Source organism: Lingula anatina, chromosome 7 (genome assembly GCF_051362555.1).
Source record: "Lingula anatina isolate TDL-2025a chromosome 7, LinAna3.0, whole genome shotgun sequence".
NCBI classification, from domain to species: Eukaryota; Metazoa; Brachiopoda; class Lingulata; order Lingulida; family Lingulidae; genus Lingula; species Lingula anatina.
Genome location: NC_141773.1, coordinates 14,124,897 through 14,147,472, shown reverse-complemented (window position 1 = coordinate 14,147,472; position 22,576 = coordinate 14,124,897). Strand labels below are relative to the sequence as shown.

General features: G+C 39.7%; 1 protein-coding gene across 3 annotated transcripts in view; it reads right to left on the bottom strand.

Moving 5' to 3' along the window:
* Window positions 1–114: 114 nt before the first annotated feature.
* The window catches only part of LOC106170281 (uncharacterized), a 48,944-nt gene continuing 26,482 nt past the window's right edge, over window positions 115–22,576 (bottom strand). For 2 of the 3 annotated variants that reach the window (XM_087017065.1, XM_013550087.3), the window contains exons 2-6: window positions 8,515–8,684; window positions 4,297–4,469; window positions 3,555–3,842; window positions 3,094–3,201; window positions 115–2,807 (exon numbers count right to left, since the gene is read on the bottom strand). In XM_087017065.1, the coding sequence (XP_086873191.1) occupies window positions 1,176–2,807; window positions 3,094–3,201; window positions 3,555–3,842; window positions 4,297–4,469; window positions 8,515–8,563 (2,250 nt within the window). In that variant the 5' untranslated portion in view covers window positions 8,564–8,684 and the 3' untranslated portion in view covers window positions 115–1,175. Of the gene's footprint in view, window positions 2,808–3,093; window positions 3,202–3,554; window positions 3,843–4,296; window positions 4,470–8,514; window positions 8,685–13,690; window positions 14,025–22,576 lie in introns of those variants that run through there. The other variant, XM_013550088.3, reaches the window with a different exon arrangement.

Sequence of the window (22,576 nt, the reverse complement as noted above, 5' to 3'; positions counted from 1 at the left end):
TGATATAATGGGCGCTTTCCCAGAGCAAAAAAAAAAAAAATCCTCACGTGATTTACAAAACTAGTTACAAGACAACCAACAAATGCTACAGAGTTCATAGAAGATAAACTACAGTTATTCTTGTTTTTGTATATATTTCGTTCTTTATTAATGATGATAAGTTATGAAATTTCATTGCTAACACACTGTATGACATTTAACATGCATTCCATAATTACAAGCAGAAACGCAGTTGATAATTATATTATGAAATGGAGTCAGCATCTAACTGAGAAGCAAAACAACATGTTGGTATACAATGTATCACAGAGCAGCAAACTGAAGTCAATACTACAACCAGTTAGCTTCAAAGTCAATATTTAATCTCGTGATCCTGCTCCCTTTGTCACTTTCTTCGCAAATGTTTAAAACAAGCTTGTCATATTTATTAAAACATCTAAATCTAATACATTGGCATAAAAAGCAGTCTGGAGGATACAAAGGTTAAACTAGTTTAAATATTTTGAACAAGAGATTTGTGAAACACTGCACACAATATAGTTTCCGAGCAATGTCTACCGGTAGATCTGTGTTGTGTATACGGCGTAAAACCCTATTCAGTACACTGTAATTATTCAAAGCAACCTTATTCTAATCTCAAAAATGATACGGATGGTGACATTCTTTTTTTATTATAAAGTACACTGTATAAGAAGTCAAAGATATTCGGTCTCTTAATTATATAACATAAGTTAGATACGTATACACTCTACTTAATTACTTTAACAAATGACGAATGCAAAATGGCAGTGGTGATGTTTGGCACTTGTGTGGTTAGGTTATACGCAAGGAGTTCGAATAACCGGGGCGTTTTGTGGGCTCCTTTAAGTAACCCACTACCAATATGTTAGAAAGCAACAGGCGATTCCCTGTTTAAGTGCAAGAGGAGATTAGTCATGTAGAGAGAAACTGGAGGTAATTTGTTTGTTGTTTACTATTATAAAATAAATGGTTTACTGGTAATTAAAACAATACATTTATGCTAAGGGGAAAAGGTAGCTAATGTGATTTAACGATTCTCATATGGAATAAAGAAACGGTGATTTTGCAGCATTTTCGGAGAAAAATTAAAAAACCTTGTTATGTCCAACACTAAAATCATACTTTTGCGAATAAACATTTATGACAAAACAATATTATTTAGTTGCCCTCTTTAAGTCTCTACTGAGGTCAAAAAGTACTCGACTAAGTTGGCCAAGCCTTTCGGAAACATTGTTAGTGCTAGTTGGGCGACCATAGTAATCCCTTCGTCTCATATATTGCATATAATATCGGCTCAATGTTTGAAGATACTCTGCCGTTTGCGTCATCTGTCGTCCGATAAGTTGCAGGTAGCGGTACACGCTTTCCAGCTGCCGCTCCGCCAGACGAAGCTGAGATCTCGATTTGGCGAGATTCTCGCTAAGAAACGCCATGTCGCGTTCTCTTTGCTGTTGGGGACGGTTACCGTTCCTCAGTTTACTGTGCAATTGAGTTAAAGTTTGCCGCACGGCGTTGATGAAGCGCCCCGTGCTTGACAATTTCCCTTGCTGTGCAAAAACTTGAGTTGATAATTTCTGTACGTGATCACGAATGTAGCCCATTTGGTTCTCAAAGCGGGGAATATCCCTTCTTAATCCAGACGCCAAGTGGCTCTGACTGCGAAGTTTGTTTGAAATCTCCTGAAGCTTCTGCTGTTCGGCCTCCAGCTGTCGGTCGAAGTTTGTCATGGTGTGCATGACCTCTACCGGCGTGTGAGTGGCGCGCCCCATGTCGTTTTGAAGCAGAGAATGCTGACGGTTGTACTTTTGCAAATAATCATTCATAACCCCTTCGATCCGTTTCAGTCGCTTTAATTCACGATCGGTTCGTTTCAGGCGATAATCAACTAATCTTGCTGAGTGTCTGGTTCCAAGCATTTGCTGACTGATAGACTTAATTTTGCGATACCGATCTCTTTCAAGACTTCTGTATTTCCACATGTACGCGTTGTCACTGGTTGTTTGAAAATGCTGACTTATTGCATTGACGAGGTAGCGTTCCAGTGATTGTACGTGCTGCATTGACTTCGTCAGCTCGTTGCCAAGACCAACAATGTCCTGGTTTATGCCAAACATTATACCTTGCCCTGTTTGCTCTCTCCTTACATCAAAATTTGACAATCTGTGCTCAAAGTCTCGTATCCGTGCTAGAAACTGGCTTAGTTGCCTGTCAGTTGTCATAATGTCTTGAGATATGTCTTGCATGCGTTTTCGCAACATGGAGTCGTCTGTTGTTTGGCTAAGTCTTCCCATTTCTCGGTCCAGTTGACTTATTGCGTGTGTCAGACTACGCAGTTCATGTTTGAGGCGGCTCACCTGAGACCTCAGTCTTGGCAAACGCCGGTTAATTTCAGTCATAAAGGACTGTGTCGCTTGTTCTCCCTTCGACATTGTGTCAACGCGTCCTTGCAAGTCCGTCATCTCTTGTCTCAGTTTGACGATCCGTTGGTAGCTATGAGTTTGAGTAAATTCTCTGATTTGGCGCTTGCGTCGGCGGGATTTCCCCTTTTTCTTCTTGCGACTCTTTCTCCTCCTTAAATTTCTAGAAACAACCGACATCGGTGGATTAAGGAACTTTTTGGGGTCTAAACTGATACATCCGGGCACTCTTAGATCAATGGCGTCTACACGGAAGATCCATCTTCCTACTTCTCCGACGTTGGACGACTGAAGAGATCGGTGTATTCTTCTCTTCCCACTGCCCTTTAAACTGCAAAACGTCATGCCATCCCCCGCGTCCACCCCTGCCTAAAATGGAGGTAATATAAATGTTAATTCATTTAGCAAGGGAAACGTATCAAAGACTCATGTGTCGTTTTTGTGCACTGAGCAATATGATATTATTAAGATTACAGAAAAAGTATTAAATAGAACTGTTCAACAAACAAGCAAACCTCCAGACCTACAGACTTTACCATTCTTTACTGTTAACTATTCATTAATCAATTTCCAATTCAATTATTTTATCAACAGATAATTGACCTGTTTTTTTTTTCTTTTTTCATTGCAAACTGTAATCTATTTTTATATTTACCTGAACGGGAGGAAGTTTTCTGTTCGCTGTCTCATCTCCCACGCCAACATAATTGAAAATGACAAACGAATAATTCCCGTCGCTGGTCAAAGCCGCTTGGAACGCACTCTACAATAAAAATTCATTCAATTAGTGGATAAAAAAATAAACATTACATTACATTTATAATCTGACAATATAAAACAAACACGACGTATTACAAATTAAAAATGCTATTCACATCTAGGCTACTGGAGAAAATAAGACAAGAAAGGAGGACGCTGTGGCTTTACGCCCCTAAACCCCCCCCCCCCCCCCCACCATTACAAAAAATATATGAAATTAAAAAATTCTGAAAGAGTGCTACATCGCTTTAGAACACACCCACAATACCCCATTAATCTTTTTAATTATCATTTTCTTTCATTTTTATTCATATTTATGAGATGTTTATAGTCCACCGTAAATCCGGTAGGCCCTACCTGTACTGCCGGACTACTTTCGTTGCCCGCTTTTCCATCCTGCACTCTCTCCCACGTGCATAGGAAGCCCCAGTGCGGGTAGTACGACGTCACACCTAACGCACTCGTGAGATCTAACCCAAGTCTCTCCAACAGAAATTCGTTTGACGTCACACCGCAACTTGTCTTCCGATAGAGTGCGCTGCTTTCATCTGTCCAATACGGGGCGATGAGGGAAATATTCTCGACAAGGGGCAAATAATCGGGCTTTCCCAGGGGTGCAAAAGAAAGAACACCATTATCATAGGCCTGAAAAGATAGAAAAAAATAATATTTTACAAAACTTTTTTCATGTTTCAGTTGTTTTAAAAGAGCGTTCCTGCTTCCGTGTATGTGAGCATACAATGAAAAGTATAGGAGAAAAAAAATGAGGTCTGTTTTTTATGCATGTGTATACCTCTCTTCACTACGTCTCAGTTTACAATAGATGACAATGTGCCTGGTAGATTTTTTGGTCCTGATTCAGACTCGTAGCCAGGGGTCTATATGCAGTGTGTTCATGTGTTATGCATGTGCATGGGTGTCAGCGTGCTTACCTGTTCATGCGGTAATATATAATATAAACATGTATATTCTGTGTATAAATATGACCTTAGTTTACAAAGGCATATAAGAAGATACAATGCTAAAGAGTACATCAAGAGATATATTTGCATTATGATTATTCAATGCAATCGATGGAATATATATATATATGCCTTACCAATACTGAAGATTTTGGTTCTCCAAAAAACTTGAAAGGTGTTTCAAAAGTGATATTGAGCCCATCTTGCTCTACTGGACCATGTGTTGCCCCCTGGTGGTCTATACAATCAGGGTAAAGCACAGAAGATGTCTGAGTTACTTCTGTAATACTGCATGGGTCTAAAATTTTTCCTGGAAATATTCAAAATAATATGGTTACATTTATAGCCTTCAAAGGAGTCTCGCCATAATTAGAATTATTGAGTGAAAACAAGAGGCTAGGAGGGAGCAAGGTTTAATTGAATTAAACTCCACCCTTACCCCACCCCCACCCCCCACCCCACCCCGGGCCGAAGGGGCAGTACTCTGACCACCACCCCAACCAAATACATCGTACTGTACGGGCCTTTCATACGCCGGGGGCCGGGACCCTTGTCAACCGATGTTCATCTTCACGTCCACATTTTTTGCCGCTTTCTTCTCCCTGCCCCCCTCTTGACACATTTGATAGACGTAAGGAACAGTGGTATGAAATAAACTGAAGTAGACAGTTCCCCTCGGAGAATGATATATTGTCTGATAAGATACCTCACCACAAGCGATTCGAAATAAGCTGTTGCTAAAAAAATCCTTTTACGATTTATAAATAGCCATTCCTTGCTCGAGATCCCCCCAAGCGCTAATTTTTTAAGACCGTCTTCCTTACGATTTTGATTTTTATGTGCCTGCAAGAACGAGGAAGCAACTTGGGCATGCTAAACTGTATACAATACTGGGTCACTTGTATATGATTGATTGAGTGATATGTATTTATTAATAGATGACTGGCTTTAGTGTTAGCCCATATGAAGCTTTAAATTGCCATGCGCTTCACATATGTAACTCCTTTATAGCATTCGTGATGATAGTTTTACTTGTATATGCCGCATAAAAATGTATGTGTGAATATGGTGCAAATAAAATCTCTCAACATCTTTAATAAGTATTAATGCCGTCTCACTCTCGCCCCAACACATAACATAACACTAACCACAACGAAAAAATACAAACTTCAACGGTGGCTAAAATGTCAGAATAATATGAGTGTATAGTGTGCATTTACCGTTAGAGAAAAAGCTATGATAAGAAGCCAGCATATATCATTCTCTTGCAGCCAATATATCCGATAACATGAATCTGAACCATGCCACCTCGAAGGTCAAGGGAGTTCACCCTCAGAATTTTTCTAGTCGTGAAGACGGGCGGCGGGAGAGGGGCGGGGGGGGGGGGCGAGCCTTCCATTTGGCCAGAAAAAACGTCTTCTCTGGATCAAAAGTTGGTCTAGGTTACACTACATGCCAACAAGTAGGTACAAAGATCCACTCTAGAAAAATACCCGTTTCAAAATAGCTAGCTTCAATCCTGGTATAATATTTAAACTCTGAAAGATAATATTCCGAATATCCACATACCGGTCAGTACGTGAAAGGTTTCCTTGAACTTCAGGGTGGGAAGAAATAGGTGATTTATAAGGGTTATTTATTTGCCCAGTAGTTTCTCGTTAAGACTGGTCAAAACTGACCACAAGTTTTCGTTCACGCCCGAAATTAAAATGTGGAAAAGGCATTATAACTAAAATTAACGGTCTGGTCACACGTGCGATTTAGTGTGTTTTTTTAATCGCAAGATTGACCGCTATTAGAGAAAAAATTGTGAAGCAAGCACGTTGTAGGAACACCACTTTGGCATGCTTTTGATGCTTCAAATGATCAGTGCTGAATTGAAGTATAAGAGGGTGTTATCGCTTTGTCTTGAAGGGTTCCCCCACTTGAAACATTTGATACACGTAAGTATAGGAGCAGTGGTATGAAGTGAACTGAAGTAGACAGGTCACCTCATGGAGTGATATATTGTCTGATTCGATATCTTACCGCAAACGATTCGAAATGTACGTTGTTGTTGAAGATAACACTCTCCTTTTTCATGATTTATGTTTCGCGCAAGGTTTTTACAAGCAGATCCCCCGCTCCCTCTCTCTCTCTCTCTCTCTCTCTCTCTCTCTCTCTCTCTCTCTCTCCACCACCACCAGCTTCTATGCACACAGAATTAAGGCTCTGTCGCCACTAATTAACGACACTCCAGTGGAGACAATAGACAGAATTCCATCACTCTGCAGTTGAAGTTCAACAAACCAAGCGTGTAACAAGGATGAACGAGTTACCCGACATTGAATTAATACTGCCCCTGAATTAAGTGACCCGCGACGAATTCAGGTCAATTAGACTCTCTTTTAAATGATAGCGTATAGGGTTGCCAAACGTGGGAAGGTGCTCTTTTTTCAAAATAGATTCACGTGTAAGCGACAGGATGGACCTAGTTTTCTTACGTTGAACAAGACCCCAGTAAACGGCCCCAGAACCAGCATGTAGACTAGCGTATATTATCAACGCAAACTGTCGCTCCTACCCAGGCACACACAAATACAGTAAGAGAAACTCGCGTTCACACACACACACACACACACACAGAGAGAGAGAGAGAGAGAGAGAGAGAGAGAGAGAGAGATATGCAAATTCTTTCCAAAAGAAAGAAAGAAAGAAAGAAAAGAACCCTCCTGCACAGACTAGAGTTAAGTACTCTCTTCCAGAGGCTAGATCAGTGGAAATGCCTGTCTCAGTAGAGAATTGTGCTCAGCTAGTGAACAGCCGGATAAATAACTATCAATTTCTAGTGAAAAAATCTCCGCGTGTACCTGTTAGAAGGAACGTGTAAAGGACTTATATTTTACCTTTGTTCCCCCGAAAATATAGACCACTTGCCCGTGTGTCGTTGATATTGTTTGCGTATCTGTATCTAATATTACCAGAAATGGTTTTCGATTTATGACAATTTGTTTAATCTAGAGGCAGGTGTAGACTGTATGCTGCTCTTTAGTCACATACTAGTAGAGTTAAGAAACAATCTGTTAGCAATTGGCTATAGATACCAACAAATTCAATACAAGAGATTTGGGTTTGATTTTTTTCTTTTTTCGTAACTCGTCACACTCGAAACAGTTTCTAACTGGATTACCATGCCCTTTACCAGGGCCACAGATTGATTTTTCACTATATATTCACCGATATGTCTCTGGCTTATTTGTGACAAATTTTTCTACTGTGAGCGAGATTTTTTGCAAGAATTAATTTCATCACTAATTTGACCTCCAGTACATGTAAAGAGTTGCCTTAACACTGCTGTATCAAAATTTAAAAAGTGAACATTTAAAAAATGTAACAACTTGGCCTGCTGGGAGAGAATGAGAGAAACAGTGGAGATCATTAAAATTTACAGGTTACTTTTTTTCACTTAATCAGTTTCTTGCTTAATGATTTTACAGGTACTCTGTGTGAAATGAACTGCTCTGCAAAGAAATAGACCCATCCGCAGATGCAAATGAATCATATCTTACGGATCAACAACAGTGACTTCATCTGGTCGATTTCAAATGGAGAAATTGATGAAGGCATCATGATACTATTCTCAGCAACCGTGTCGCAGCTTATTTTGGGATAAACGGCGTGAAATTGAAAAATTCGTGTGTCACACCGTATGACTTTCAACTATTATATACAGTGCACTGAAGTGTCTTTTACCCACCCCTTTGCAGTTCTAAGAACCAATTATGAACAGATTATTTCAATGGGTATATTCGATATTTCATTACTTACTTAAAGTATCATAAATTCATGGTTCCAAATGTTTTAAGGTAACAATTATCTGGTCTTTTCTCGTCGTCATGCAAAGATTTTTTTACCTACAATGATTAAATTCGGGGCATTTCGTCGTCATGCATGTGAATGGCCGTGAGGGCTATCCACATAGCATACATGTTTCGCACTCTTACGTGAACTTGATGGAAATCTTTTTTTAATAAAGATGTGGATAACTTTTTTAATTATTCCGCTAAAATTTGTTAATGAAAGCGTATTATCTCTCTCTCTCTCTCTCTCTTTGTTCATGCAGTAATAAGATAATAATCTCATCATCTTAAAAGCATTAAAATTGCCATTTGTACTTTATAAACGTTCTTCGAAAAAACCAGAAAAAAAACAACAGTAGGCAAAGTTCAAATGAATACAGAACAATGATAAACTACGGTTTGGGGTGAGAACTTGTACACAACGTTATACCCAAATAGATATGAGAGCGATATTTCTTCCCACCCAATTCTATGATCAATACCACAGTAAAGAAAGAAATATAGACGTTATCTTACCTAGTACTGAGCAGAGAAGGCCTGCTGTTATGGCTAGACGGACCCACATCTTCTGCCGTGTCACTGCTGTTTCTCTATCTCACCAGTGGGCTCGGATGTTCAACTACTCGTATATCTTTCAAGCTAGCCGCGTCAAAGGTGGACCATGTGCTCACCATGGCTTGTTAGTCCTTTCAAAAGAAGAAATTTAATTTCCTTGTAAATGGATCAATGAGCAATCATATTTGCATTCTGGAGATATAATGCGGTTGTAGTTTGTGCAGCCAGTAATGATTTCTACTGATTTTTCGACTATGTGCTGAGTTATCCAGCTGTGGGTTGTAGAGGGGAAATGCTGACCCGCGACTTGTGATCTCTCTCTCTCTCTCTCTCTCTCTCTCTCTCTCTCTCACACACACACACACACACACACACACACACACACGCACACACACAGGCCCGTAGCAAGGGGGGGGGGGGGGGTCGGGGGGTTCGAAAGAACCGCCCCTTTTGTCAGGAAAAGGTCCATTTTGGGTAAAATTTGATCTAAGTACACTTAAGTTTCATTGTAAAAGGTCCACTTTTTCAGAAAAAGAACCCCCCTTTTGAATTTGCTGGCTACGGGCCTGACACACTGCCTCTCTCTCTCTCTCTCTCTCTCAATAGAAGACCCCATCCTCATTGACATCATCGGTCTATGTGTATCGACCCAACTTTGCAATCAGCTTAACTGACTGACACGCCCCCTCGTTTCCAGCGTACTCGTATAATCACAAGCTTTTCTGTATTCTACTCAACGCCAGCAAGAGGCGTGCCATTCAGTTAAGCTGATTGCAGTCAGCGAGAGTCCCTGCAAAGTTGGGTCGATCCACATAGACCGATGATGTCTATGCGAATGGGGCCACACACACACACACACACACACACACACACTTATCAACACACTGTTGTCTATGCATCACCCCATAGTGACATCATCTTATTTCTTAAATCAATAAAAAAAGGCCTTCAGGAAAAGGAATAAAACATATATGGTTCATTTACATAACACCAAGTCAGAGGCATAACCACCTATTTACAACTAAGAACAACCACAAAAGCAGTATAAAACAACTCAATGACAACGCCCTCAAAAATCCGTTAAAATTACTATGGTGACGTAGGACCGCTACATTTTTTTGTCAGGTATGCGAACGCGCCAGCAGGATGGTGAATAGCGATTGTTGAAGAGGTGCTGAAGGTTACTTAAAAAGTCATTTTTCTTCGTCTGTATCTTAAAGGTAAATGATAGAGACAAATGGGTCAGAGACATTTAAACGTTTTCATGATTCATAACTATTCTTTGAAGGTTCACCCATGCACAAGGACACTCGCCAATGGGCACATATATTACTTTCCTGGAGAGTGTAATTTACTTCAGTTGAAAAGAGGGAAAACCAGGGGCAGGCAGGAGGTTTGCAATATTTGTAATAAAAAAAAAATAAAAAACTAAATACCATGTTTTAATTCAGCCTTGTGCGGTGTACAACACGAATTGTACCATAATAAATGGAAAAATTGAACTTCCACATACAGACATTTTTTCATGCACAATCTACATCATGTACATGTATAAGGCTGGCGTTAGCACACAGGCACAAAAAAAAAAAAATAAAAAAAAAACATAAAGGCACCCTGCACTATTAGAAGGAGAAATTGCAATAATGGACAGCATTACACGACACTAAGTGCAAAAGCACAAACCAATAACGTATCTCGATTATTATATGACTGAAGTACAATTAATGAATAAAGATAGAATAACACCTTATCTTGTTTAAAGAAATTAGTCAATTTGGAAATTATATTAGACAACAAATGTTCTGTTACCACAACCTAATATTTGCCTCTTATTATTCAACATTAGGGCCAGGATTAAATCCACTTATTTCTTTGAAACTATTTCCATATATGTATTAATTAGGAATTTCACCCTCACGCGGCCCCATCAATGTCAAAACACTTGGCTAACAGGTTATGTCAGTTACCACATAATGTCCCACCTTTCTGTCACGTCCCACACGGGGGAGTGACACGGCTGGCGTGGCCTTACATTCCACGTCAGAATATCACTCCTGACACGAATGTTTGTGTTAATATGTGATTTCGTTATGCATTAAGGTCTAATGAGAAAATATATACTATTTTAAAGTGTAGCCCTTGCTGTTCACCCGAGTTGATCATGGAGTTTTTTTTTTTAATTTTTGGGCTTTTCAGGGCTACGTATAAATGGAGCACACTTGAAAAATTATCACTTTTATGTTTCGTTGAATTCTGTTTTTCCTTTGACTTTATCTAATAGGTTGGATCTGGGACACTTGGCGTGTAAGGTCATTGTGGAACTTTTTTTTCACTCTTTCTCATTTAGTAAAGTTCTAAATATTTTAAGCTGCCTCTACCCTGCGTGCCCCCCCCCCAACACACAATGGCGTGAAATGAGCCCCCCCCCCCCCCCCCCCGGCGCCACATTGCGTTGCACTCCACTAGCTAACCCCCCCCCCCCTCCCCGACTCTCTCAATTGTTGGAAACTCCATGTAGTATTGGTTTGACTGAAAATGCACTCTGACAGTTAGAAATGCAGAAAGGTCTCGTGTTGCTTCTTAAATGGCAAAAACCTGGTTCTCCGTATTGAAGTGAATTATATCATTAGAACGTCCCGTGTTCTGGGATTCTCCACGAAATTCGACCCAGGCAGGTATACAAGTCCGGCCAACAGCCGTTCTTGGAGCGAAGGAAAACAATTTCGTGACCAAAAATGTCGCTCCGACTGTGCAAGCAAGGAAGCAATTACTTAATACGATGGACCTGCCAAAAGAAACACCAAGGGAATACACTGCTTTGGTGCAAAAAGTGGTTAGAGTCAGTAACTGTTTCGTGAAAAAAAGTAGTCGGCAAGGGCCGAAAGCGTGTGCGGCTCGCATCGTTAAAATAACTTACTGGGAAAACAGAAGAAGTAATGTGTATTATCAGTCAACAAACCTAGACCCGATTATATTTTTTCATTGTGGGCAAAAAAATACGCACAAACGACTTACAGAGATCAGAGAATTGGTTATCTTCTCCTAACGTACAAATTAGTCCATTTTCAATATTGAGAGACAAAGGAGAACGTGAAGCATAAGAAAAAGTTAAACGTTTATTTCAATTCCTAGCCAGTGCAAAAACAATTATTAACCACATTAAAGGACCGCTGTGTTATTCTAGTAGATGGTTCTATTCATATTAATCTCAAAATTTCAGGTAAAGACCCTAATGTTCACATGTCATCTATAGCAGGGACTTGTCTTTCTTTCTTTCTTTTTACTTGTAAATTAGAGGAGATCAAAATTAATGGCTCAACAGAAAATATGTTTTTCTGATTTTTATAAGTCGTTTTCGTCCATTTCGTTTAAAAATTCTTGGTAATCAGAATTTATTCATACCATCTTGACATCTTGAACAGTGAATAAGTACCCATACAAATCCGTATCAAATACAGCTTCAGTTCCTTCTCTATTAAAAAGGATAAAAGGTATAGACACACTATGTACTTGTACCTGTACAAATAACAAAAATATTACTAAAGGGCTCTTTCAGTAACGCCAAGAGACTGTTTACTTAATCTTGATCAAGACGTATATCTCAGGTGTAAAATGCGTCATGGTCCGTTGAACATCACCTATTCACAGAGACAGTCTCTCTTGAAGGGGATACAAATTATGTACATTCAAAGGTCTCGGGGTGATGTGACCTTGCGAGACCTTTCTTTAAAATCACGCCCTTGCGAGAGTAACGTGCCAAAGAATGTTAGGAAAGGTACACCAGAAAAAGGCACACATGTATCTGATAAATACATGCAGACGGGTTTTCGCATGATAAATTTCTTAAGACCGCGAGCAGACTCGACGTTGTTTTTGGCTCTATACTTGTCATGAAACCTCGGGCTTTTCTCCTTAACTTCTTTTTGTCGGGTTATAATTGCTGCTACATGAACTTGCACGGGGAATGAAATGGCTTATCCTGAGGGTTCCAATTTGTCTGTCTGCCCGTGTTATTTTACCGTAAGGCATGTTTTTCGTCAAAACGAAATGATTAGCAATATAGATAAAAAGTAAAGATAGGATCCTGATATCCCAGGTTAAGTACCAGGTTCACCCAATGCGGTAGACACACTAGTAGATTCCTAAAGTATGTGCTGTAAATGTTTCTTTTTAGCCTTTTTCTCTTTCTCTCAGTTCCCCCTACCTCCTCTCTCTCTCTCTCTCTCTCTCTCTCTCTCTTTATAACTAATACAATCTGAATGATTTTCTGGCAATTGATGGACGTCAAGAAAGATTTCAACTTTCCTCGCACTTGTTCAACGACAGACAGATACTGATACAAAAAAGGCTTATGAGTCTTCACGAACAGTAGGCCCCTTATGCTTTTAAAAGGCTTTCCATTATCCAAATAAATAACGCTTAATTGACAAATATTCTCCTTGAAAAGTTTTCCTCCTTTGCCAAGTTAGCATTCACTTTCGCAAACCACTGAATCGTGATAACACATAGAGCACTCTCAAATCGATATGAACAAATACACTGTCATGCCATGTAACATACACATTAAGGTGAGTTAAGCCGGGAGTTTGGCCGTTTCGTGTCACTTACTGTATATAATTCACGTTAACTGCAGACGGAAATCTTTTTAAAGGTTGAAACTAGTGTACAACTATTATGAGGAAAAAACATTACCTCACAAAACGCATAGAAGGTTTTGAGATATAAAGACCTCTGGTGTACTACCATACATCTAAAGGTAGGCTAATATCATTCTTTCTCCGTAAACTTACAATGCTATTTCAAAAGCCCTCAGAATTAAGTCCTCAAATGTTGTTATTGTATTGGTGCTCTAAAAAAAGGGGTTCACCAACAACGTTGTGTATAGTAAACCACAATGAAAATGTACAAGCGGTAGTTTGTTCTCAGAGTTTGATTCGCGTGCTGCTTGTTCGACAGTATAATAAATCGTGAAACAAACATCAAACGTTAAACACCAGCGGTATTTGCTGCCGTTATGAGAGAATGAGAGAGAGAGAGAGAGAGAGAGAGAGAGAGGCAAGCACTATGCAAGAGAGAGAAAGAGAGAGAGAGAGTATTCACGCAATGACAAAATTTTCTACAAGAGTGTCTCCATTACCTTATGCCCCTGGCATAATGTCCATAAACTCCCTGGCGCCCAACTTCGAAAGGCCAATAAACGTGAAACGAAATGCCTTTGTAAATGCTGCAATTGTCAACGGAACAAATCGGCAATCTTCGGTGGTGGCGGTCAGAAATGTTATATCCCAACACGTTAACGTGCGTCTCCCTGTAGTTTTCAACACCACTCTTTGCTCTGCAGACTTCTTTTTTAACTTCTCTCAATACTCACATTGGTCTCGTTCTGATGAGCAGGTGTCCGACGACTGGATTCCTATAACGCACCATTGCGAATACATTGCACGGGGCACTGTACGTCAGTTAACGCCATTGGCTCTGTATTACAGCAGAGTTAATTTGTTACACTAAATTACATTCGCTCCATCGCACGTAGTATGTTTAGACAGGGAACGGGGCTATTTTACAATGCAAACTAAAGTTAAGAAGTCAGTGAATGCCTTTTTAACTTCTCCTTACAACACGGCAAATTAAACCCACACCTCACCCTGCGACCTGCCGCCTTATACCTCGGGTACTTAAAAGAAAGGGAGTCTGAACAGATCCATACTTAAAGGAATACCCTTTACAGATGATAAATTTCCAGAAAAAAAGAAAATAGATTGATCAGAGAGATATTGGGGTGTGCTGGATAGTTTTCCTTATGTATCGGCCTGCACGCAGACTAAACATTACAATCTATCCGACCGTCTGTTCGTCTTTGTGTCTGTCTGTCTGTCTGTCTGTCTGTCTGTCTGCTTCTGCTTCTGAAATAATAGAGACAGTTTTGGGACTGCGCAACTCTATCTGATGGACTACCAAACGTAAATTCTTGTCGTCTAACTGTCATTCTACACTCAAGAGTGCGGCGATCAAAATTTTCCTTGCGCCTAAAGGTCGAAAAGCAATTATGAGCCTTAACGCGATGAGTTTGATTTTTTTTCTGTTTACCTTCCTGTCAGGAATTGTTGGCAATTACAAGGGAAATTACTCCTAAAGAACTTAACGTATGACAAGAAACGCTATTAAAATACCGGGGTACTTCAAAATATACTTCATAAGGGGAAGTCAAATAGAATATGTCACTGCTGTCGCTTTATCAATATTGTTGATATTACACAATAATTGAGGAAGTAAGCGCAATTGCAAACAAAACGAAAACCAACAAGACATGTTGAAACCACAGCAAAACTCGAGAAGACACATTCGGATTCATTACTTCAATTAATTGTCATGTTACTAATATAAATAGGGTACCCCGTACACACAGTGATATGGGTTGGACCACACAATAGTCGTTGTAAACAAGCCAAAATGTACTAAAGTAACTTTCACACCATTTTCATCTTCGCAATGCAGTGTGGGGACCATAATCGCAATGAGCTTGGGTCTGGGATCGGAGGAGGGAGGGGGGAGTCTAGCGTATCATGTACCCCTTATTCAGGACCACTGCTGTGAAATGTCTTCACACAGAGTCGTCCATTCCACTCTGTTCTATTTCCAACTAAACCAAGCGTGTTCTCTGTACTCTAGCCTATATGCTTTCTTGTGAGAGCAGTTAAGGATAAGTGATCTTTCTCTTCTACACTTTTGTTTGATCATCCCAAATACATGACGGCCGCGAGTTGGGTGAGAGATTAATTCATGGTCATTAATGTTACATTTCAATCTCCGCAGCAACGCGAAACATGACGCACATACAAACTAGACGTTAGTGCAGGACCGGAGAGACATAGGTAGACTACACATTGTAAGGTCCACAGGGCCCATTCACCTTGATTGCTTCTTATGTTGCAAAGACGGTATACGGGTTCTTTAAGTAGCGGGCTGAGACTGCCTTAATATGGGCAACAAAACTGAAAGACGTCACCCTCCTCCTCTTGTTTCAAACAAGCGCTCAAGCACACACACACACGTGCTCGCACACATGGACACACACAAACACAGACGAGCGCACAATTAAAACTCACATACTCTCTGACCACAGGGTGCGCTAGTAGTCTGTTACAAAAATGTTAAAAGCGATTTTGTTCAGTATTTTAGAGGGCCTGCTATCAGAGAATACCCCGCACACACGAAAGCACGTGATTAACAAATTTGCTAAGAAACATATAATCAATAACTGTATCTTTTCCTCGACAATCAGGTGTATCTTGTGGGTACTTTCTTGCTCCATGCAAATTCCACCAGTTTATATTCTACACGTTTTGACTATCCACTCCCTTCGTGTTTAAGTGCACCTTGATATTAATAAAATTTTACGTTTCCTTGTTCCCTTTTTTAAATAGAAATTGACACCACAATTGAATTTGGGTTTCAGGTTATTTCGTTTTTTATTTAGGAAAGCAAGTATTACGTAAAGAAAATACATTATTCCTGTGATATGGCGCTTTCCCGCACATTATAAGCGACGGAAAATAACTTTTTGAGAACTGAAATATCGATGACCGCAAAAAATTTTAAACAAAACCCTCACTCGTGCACTCTCACTACTGTCATTGTGAACAGGGTGTCTTGAGGAGTAAATGCAAAGCACGCATGTTATAAAACTAAAGAAGTCTATAAGAAGACAAAAGTTTTCTTTCGCTGGCTTCTTGTACTGTGATGTAACTAAAACTGCTGACTGCCAAACGAATACGAATAATTTGATAACGTTCGTCAACAAAGGCAGGTGCTCTATCACTTCTCTCAACAAGTGAAAATGAAACACAAACAGTACTTTTCTGTACTTTACCACGTTGTAGAGTGCCGACAAAAGCCAATTTTCGTATTTCTGGCGCACTAGGAAAAGATTCTGCCAAAAACTATGTTTCCCACAGGCAGGAAGTTGAATCAAAACTGTTTTCTATAATTCATTGCCGCTCCCCTTCTTCTGCCCTTTTTGTGCCATCCTTATGTTTGAGTTTGATTGAATGAATGTTTGATGTAACTGAAATTTATTCATATATATGTATTAAAACCAAGATTGAAATGAAGGTCGATACCGAAGATAGAGCACATATATGAAGCTCAATAGTCATGTTCTATAAATGGCCAGTTGGCAAACTCACGAGCACTCGTGGTTTTCTCTAGTGCAATCCAATATTTGCCTCAATATGGAAAAAATTGACATGCACTTTATTTCACCACAAAAAAAACGCACGGGATAAATATGGCAATTATTTTCAATTAGAAAATTTGAACGCAGCTGCCCTATTTACCATAACTCGGTATGTTATGCGGAAATTTGTATGGGGAATTGCGATTACGCTTGATATCTCAAACCTTTGACATATTCTACATTTATTGAATGCTATCAGAATTCTTTCCAAGAATAAGACGATAAAATATGGGCGGTATGTCGTAATAACTAAGGCGTTTGCTTCAAAAACATCGTTATTATCTTATAGTGCACAGCAATTTATCACACGTCTAATAACGTATATACATCTGCTCATAGATATTTTTTCTAACGATTAATTAACTTTGAATATGATGCCCATTCCCGCAAAATTAAAACTCTGTGTCATCGACGCTGTTGTTCCGTCCTTGTTGTATTCACGAGGGGGGGAGGGGGAGGAGGGAAGGGGGGGGGCGGTTAAGGCTGAAAAAATTAGAAATGGCATAAAGTGGCGTTGTCACCTATTTCAGTACGTTGGGTACCCAGCATTTTCTCTGTCATACTGAATATACCCCTTTCTCCCTCTTAAAACGATGCTTCAGTCAAACAAACCCTGCCCCAATATATATGATGGTTTAAACTTCAACAACAAACCCGTTGTGTTCAAGTAAATTTTCACTAGCCAGACATTAACATTTTAACGAAGGTCAGGAGTAACCATGGAGCTTGCCCCTTGAAAGAATTGAAATATCCCACTATACTTATAGGTAAGAGTAACTAAGTCAAAACTATTTCCCCGGAGCATTCTATAAAGGTTTCTTTTCAGAGGTGTCGCATAGTTTTACGCTTCATTCCGCGTGGTATAGAGTCGCTGAGGCTGGCGAGTCTTCCCCCCCGGGGCAAGGTAATTGAACACTTTCTTCCACGCATGATTAGTTTTTATTTGAGTGCATCGCAGTTAGCTTTATACTTTCTGCCAGGGTCTGAGGATAAAGTTCACAGGGATTCGACCGACTTAGAGACTTGACGTGCTTTACTTGGCTGCCGTACACACCTATAGAAGCCAAGACAACGTCCCACTACCTGTCACGCTTTATATTTACTTTCTAAAAGCGCAACGGCTAATATATACATTTTCTTTTTATTTCCCACCCTCATGCTTTATTACATGATTTAACGTGCTTCTCAAACAAAACTGTGCTTTGTTTGTGGTGACAATGTCACGATAGCACCCTTAACGTTTATACAAAGGGATTATGTTTCACACACCTCAAAGGCGGATTTCCACTTGAGTTGGGACGGTTCAATTTAATTTATCAGCCACCGGGTCATTATAATTTCAACCTCAGGGGACCGATGGGCTTAACCCACCCCAACCCCACACACATTCGCCATTATTACGTTTGGAAATGAGAAGAAATGACACGCAATGCGACAAAAGCTTGTTTCTCTTACTAATATTTCACTTTCGATAGAAATGTCAATCAGTTTGTTTACGCACATCTATTTTACACAATTACTCTTCTTCTGTTATTCTTGGCAATCATTTCCTTTCCAATGAAAACATATGTATCTAGGAAATGCGCGGCTGGAATAGAAAGTATCCAACAACGAAGGTTGTAACATCAAACTAAGCTCGAAATCTCGTGATACTTTGACGATATTTTATTTTTGGCTCACATAACTCAACAAGTACCTTCTAATTGAGCCGGAAGTGACATTGTTAATGGCGATATTTTGCCAGTGATTTATCACCACCCTGTATAATAATATCTTGATTATCGTTAACGGTCTCGACTACGGTATGTTTAAAAGAAAGGTTGTTTGGTTTCTGCGTTTGTCACGTGTTGCTGTACCATTAACGTCTTGCCGCTGCCTCGAACTGATAATTTCTTCCATACTCGCTGGCCAGAGATTTATTGCAAATTGAGTTCAAGAAGTGGAGGACAATATCCACCTCTGTCTGACATGAATTAACCCTAGTTTTAGGTAAATGTCCATTTATTGCCATCGCCTTTCATCTACATTTTTTGTTGTTGTTGTGTTATTTTGTTTTGTTTTCCGGGACGCCGTAGCTGTTGTTACGGTCGAACTGAAAACTGATGTGCCGGCTGTCCAATGGCAATCCAAATAGCTGTTTTAACATTATCTAATTAAAATACACGTGTGTTTCCTTTAATTTTACGTATTTGCTCTCACTACCGCCGCTAATGTCAACGTTAAGGTAAAACTTATGGCCTCACAGCTAATTCTAATTTTAAATTGTCGCTGAAAGTTTGAAACCCTATCAGCAAGCCATTATTCCGTTTCATTTAACTTCATTTTAACCATCGCAAGCGGTGATATTTTGGCGGACATTTGGACTTTTGTTGCTTTTCTTCTCACGCTCTTGTTCCCACTGCCCAAAATAATGCTTACACTAAATTTAAGCTTAATACGTAACAAAAAATGATAGTCACTCTCTTTCACCAGGTGTAAAATTATTCCAACAATCATTTCCCCTTGGCTTCCTTTAACCACATTTCACTGTCGCTGATGAAAAAGTGCAGACGAGAATAACACTAATTTTTCCTATCAAAGTCTTCCCCTGAGAATATGTTTCAATACTGGTACGTTAATCATTACTCATTCTGAGTGCTAATTATTGGGCTATGTTTATGACATTTTTTTGTAATTTATTTCAAGTGTTCCCTTGAGAAAATGTTTCAGCTTACGATTAACGCACGCACGAAAAATACGTCCTGGTCCCAAATACCGACACTGATTACGACGTAACGTTTCTTCCGATGGCGTTGCGTTCAATTTACTTCGTTTAATTATTTTTTAAAGCATAGAAAAACCTAAGCTCAATTTAAACCCATTGCTTGCTAAGTTCTCATCTTTTTTCTTGTTCTTCTTCTAGTTTGTTTCTGCTACTTCGACAAGTACCACCGGGTCACGCGATATTTGACCTAGTGCCAATTAACGCTGACACATTCGTGCTATAACTTTTTAAGTGGCTGCAAAGATGTAAATGTTACTTTAAAACAGATAGCCCAGCTGTTGTCATTATTTACTATCCATCTTCCTCGGCATCATTAAACGGTCCTCATTCCTCTTCGCACTTCGTGTCGACCCTGCCCACATTTATCATCAGCCGAAAGTGGCACTGAGGGACACCTCCATCCGGGACCTTAGCGCACAGGTGCTGTGGTGCCTGGGCTCCTTTAGGTACTGTTCCCATAACCCTATCGCACGAGCAGGTTCGAGCTATCCCCGAGGAGATTCTCGCTAAATCGCATTCAGTTTAAGTGTGCACGAAAGTTAATTACCCCCCCCCCCCAGCAGCTTCAGTGGGCGTGACAGACATTTAAGCCTCTTAAACTAAATGCAATGTAGCGAGCATCCCCTCGGAGTTAGATCGATCCTGTTAGTACGATAGGTTAATGGGAACCCAATCTAACACCGAATTTTTGTTTGCATTCAGCACTGCCATAACTACCCTGATATATAATTGAATAGATCTCTTCTGCAAAACTGTTGTTCTTTAACATATTTCCCATGCTGATAATTTTGTTCTTAAATGTTATGCGCAAAGGAGCGAAAAAGAAATGCACAAAGAAAAATGGATTGCGCACAGCACAATAGGAACGGCGATACAGTACAATACAAGTTTCATTGCTACGCATTGCAATGATTAAATTAAAGGTACATTACAAGCGAGATGACAGCTGTGCCCGTTCCCGGTAACGCATTCAAATAACTACCACCAGTTTCACACACAACTTTGTCGCAATAAGAATTTACATACACCCCCAAAAATTATCACTCGGTCAGTCTCAACACAGTATTTAAAACTGCACTCTCTTCAAATTTTTGGTTTTAAAATTGACCTACTTATCTGTTCTTCCAGTTTATAATGAAAAGAAAAATTAAACGAAAGGAATTTGAAATAATTAAACGGAACCCTGTGGTATTTTTAAGTTATACTGTTTAAAACTATGTATTGGCATTTGGTCGGGTTTAGTGGCAATAATTTGACATGTCTACTTGTTTAATACGAATCTAAGGGCCCATTCCCATTGAATGGTAAAGGTGTAATATAGGTGTCACATACGTAGGTAATAAGTATTCACTAGATAGCTTGAACTCGCAGAGACAAACAGGTCTGATCTAAGGGCCCATTCCCAATGAATACATAGATCCAACTCCATTGAGGCTCTCGCTGAATGCAATCAGTTTAAGAGGTTAACAATCCTACCTGGTATTGAGAAGAATACAGAACAGCTGGTGATTTTGCGAGAACGCTGGTAACAAAAGGAGGCGTGTTTATCTTTTAAGCTGATTGCATTTACAGAGAGTCACCACGGAGTTGGATCGATCTACGTATACCGATAATTTCAGTGGAAATGAGCCATGAGTAATTGTAATTGCATTGAGAGGCTGTGATAAGAATAATCAACCTGTTTGCACGGGTTTGGCCACACGAGGTTCGCCTAAGGTTTTTTTTTTTTTTTTTTGCTATTGCACTTTTTCCAACTAATTCGTTACTATACCCCAGCATAGGAGCAAATATATGCAATCGTGTAAATATGCTTTTCATGGTCTGAGAATAGAAAACAAGAAACAACACGGTATCCATAGGATGATAAATAATAAAGGTTATTTTTCCTTCGGGTCAGGGACACCTTCCAGACAGTGATGCATGCCTCCAACACACGTAATTAATTTTGCTGAAAACTCACTGCCAGATGGTCGTTAAGATTTATCATTTGCCCTTCGACATTTTTGTGATTTTTTCCCCGGGAATGCAACGTAACTCAATATTTTCTAAGAGCGGCACGGTCACTCTGTGAGGTCCCTATCCAGGAAATTGGTGCACATCCACATTACATCGTAGATCACAGGTGAACCCATATTGTAAACCAACCGAGGAAGGTCAATTCACAGAGTCAACTTGTCCGGTGACATTTTAGGGTAAAGATGATAGGTATCGCCTTCACAGGAATAGTTCGCATTACCATCTTTGAGGAGGATGCATTTTGATATATGCATTCTTTTCAGTAATTCTCTTTAGTAACTATGTCCCATGTTTGAACAATAATCGCGCAAGAAGACACAAAATCCCGCATGCATGCACACGCACAAACACACACACACACACACACATATGTCCAAAAAGAACATACGTGTCTTCATACAAGTTCGTGTGCCAGTGAACAAGCAAATATCTTCTAGCCGTATTAAACATTCCACATACACAATGAACCTACATAAGCGTGCTACTCTTTTATCATTTTTACAGCAGCGAGATCTCAAATTTGTCTGTACAAACTCAGCACGGGCCCTGGCGGTGAAGATTATCAGTATATCAATTACCACCTTACAGACACCGAGATTTCCTGATAGTAAATTGGTCGCGGATACTTCATAAGTTACAAGTTTGATAATCACGTCAGTTTCTGTGCCAACTAATGGCGCGTGATCCGATATATATATGTAACCATCGACTAACTCTCCACTTATCCGTTGTTTGTTTATCCCACGTGTTTATCCATCGGGATATTCGTCTCCTAATTATCGAGGAATGTTTTGATCGTGTTTGAAGAAATGTCTCACGCTTTCTGAGTGTTTGGTGACTGTGTTATTTCACCGCCTGAAGGACAGCCTTGCTTTCAATTTTGTTTAGTTCCGAGCTGTTTCAGATACAGTATGTGTATTCTACAAATTTCGTTTACAACTCGGTCTCATTGACGGACTGATTCAGTCATCTCTCTTCGGGTCTGATATGCGCATGCTTTCTCTCAC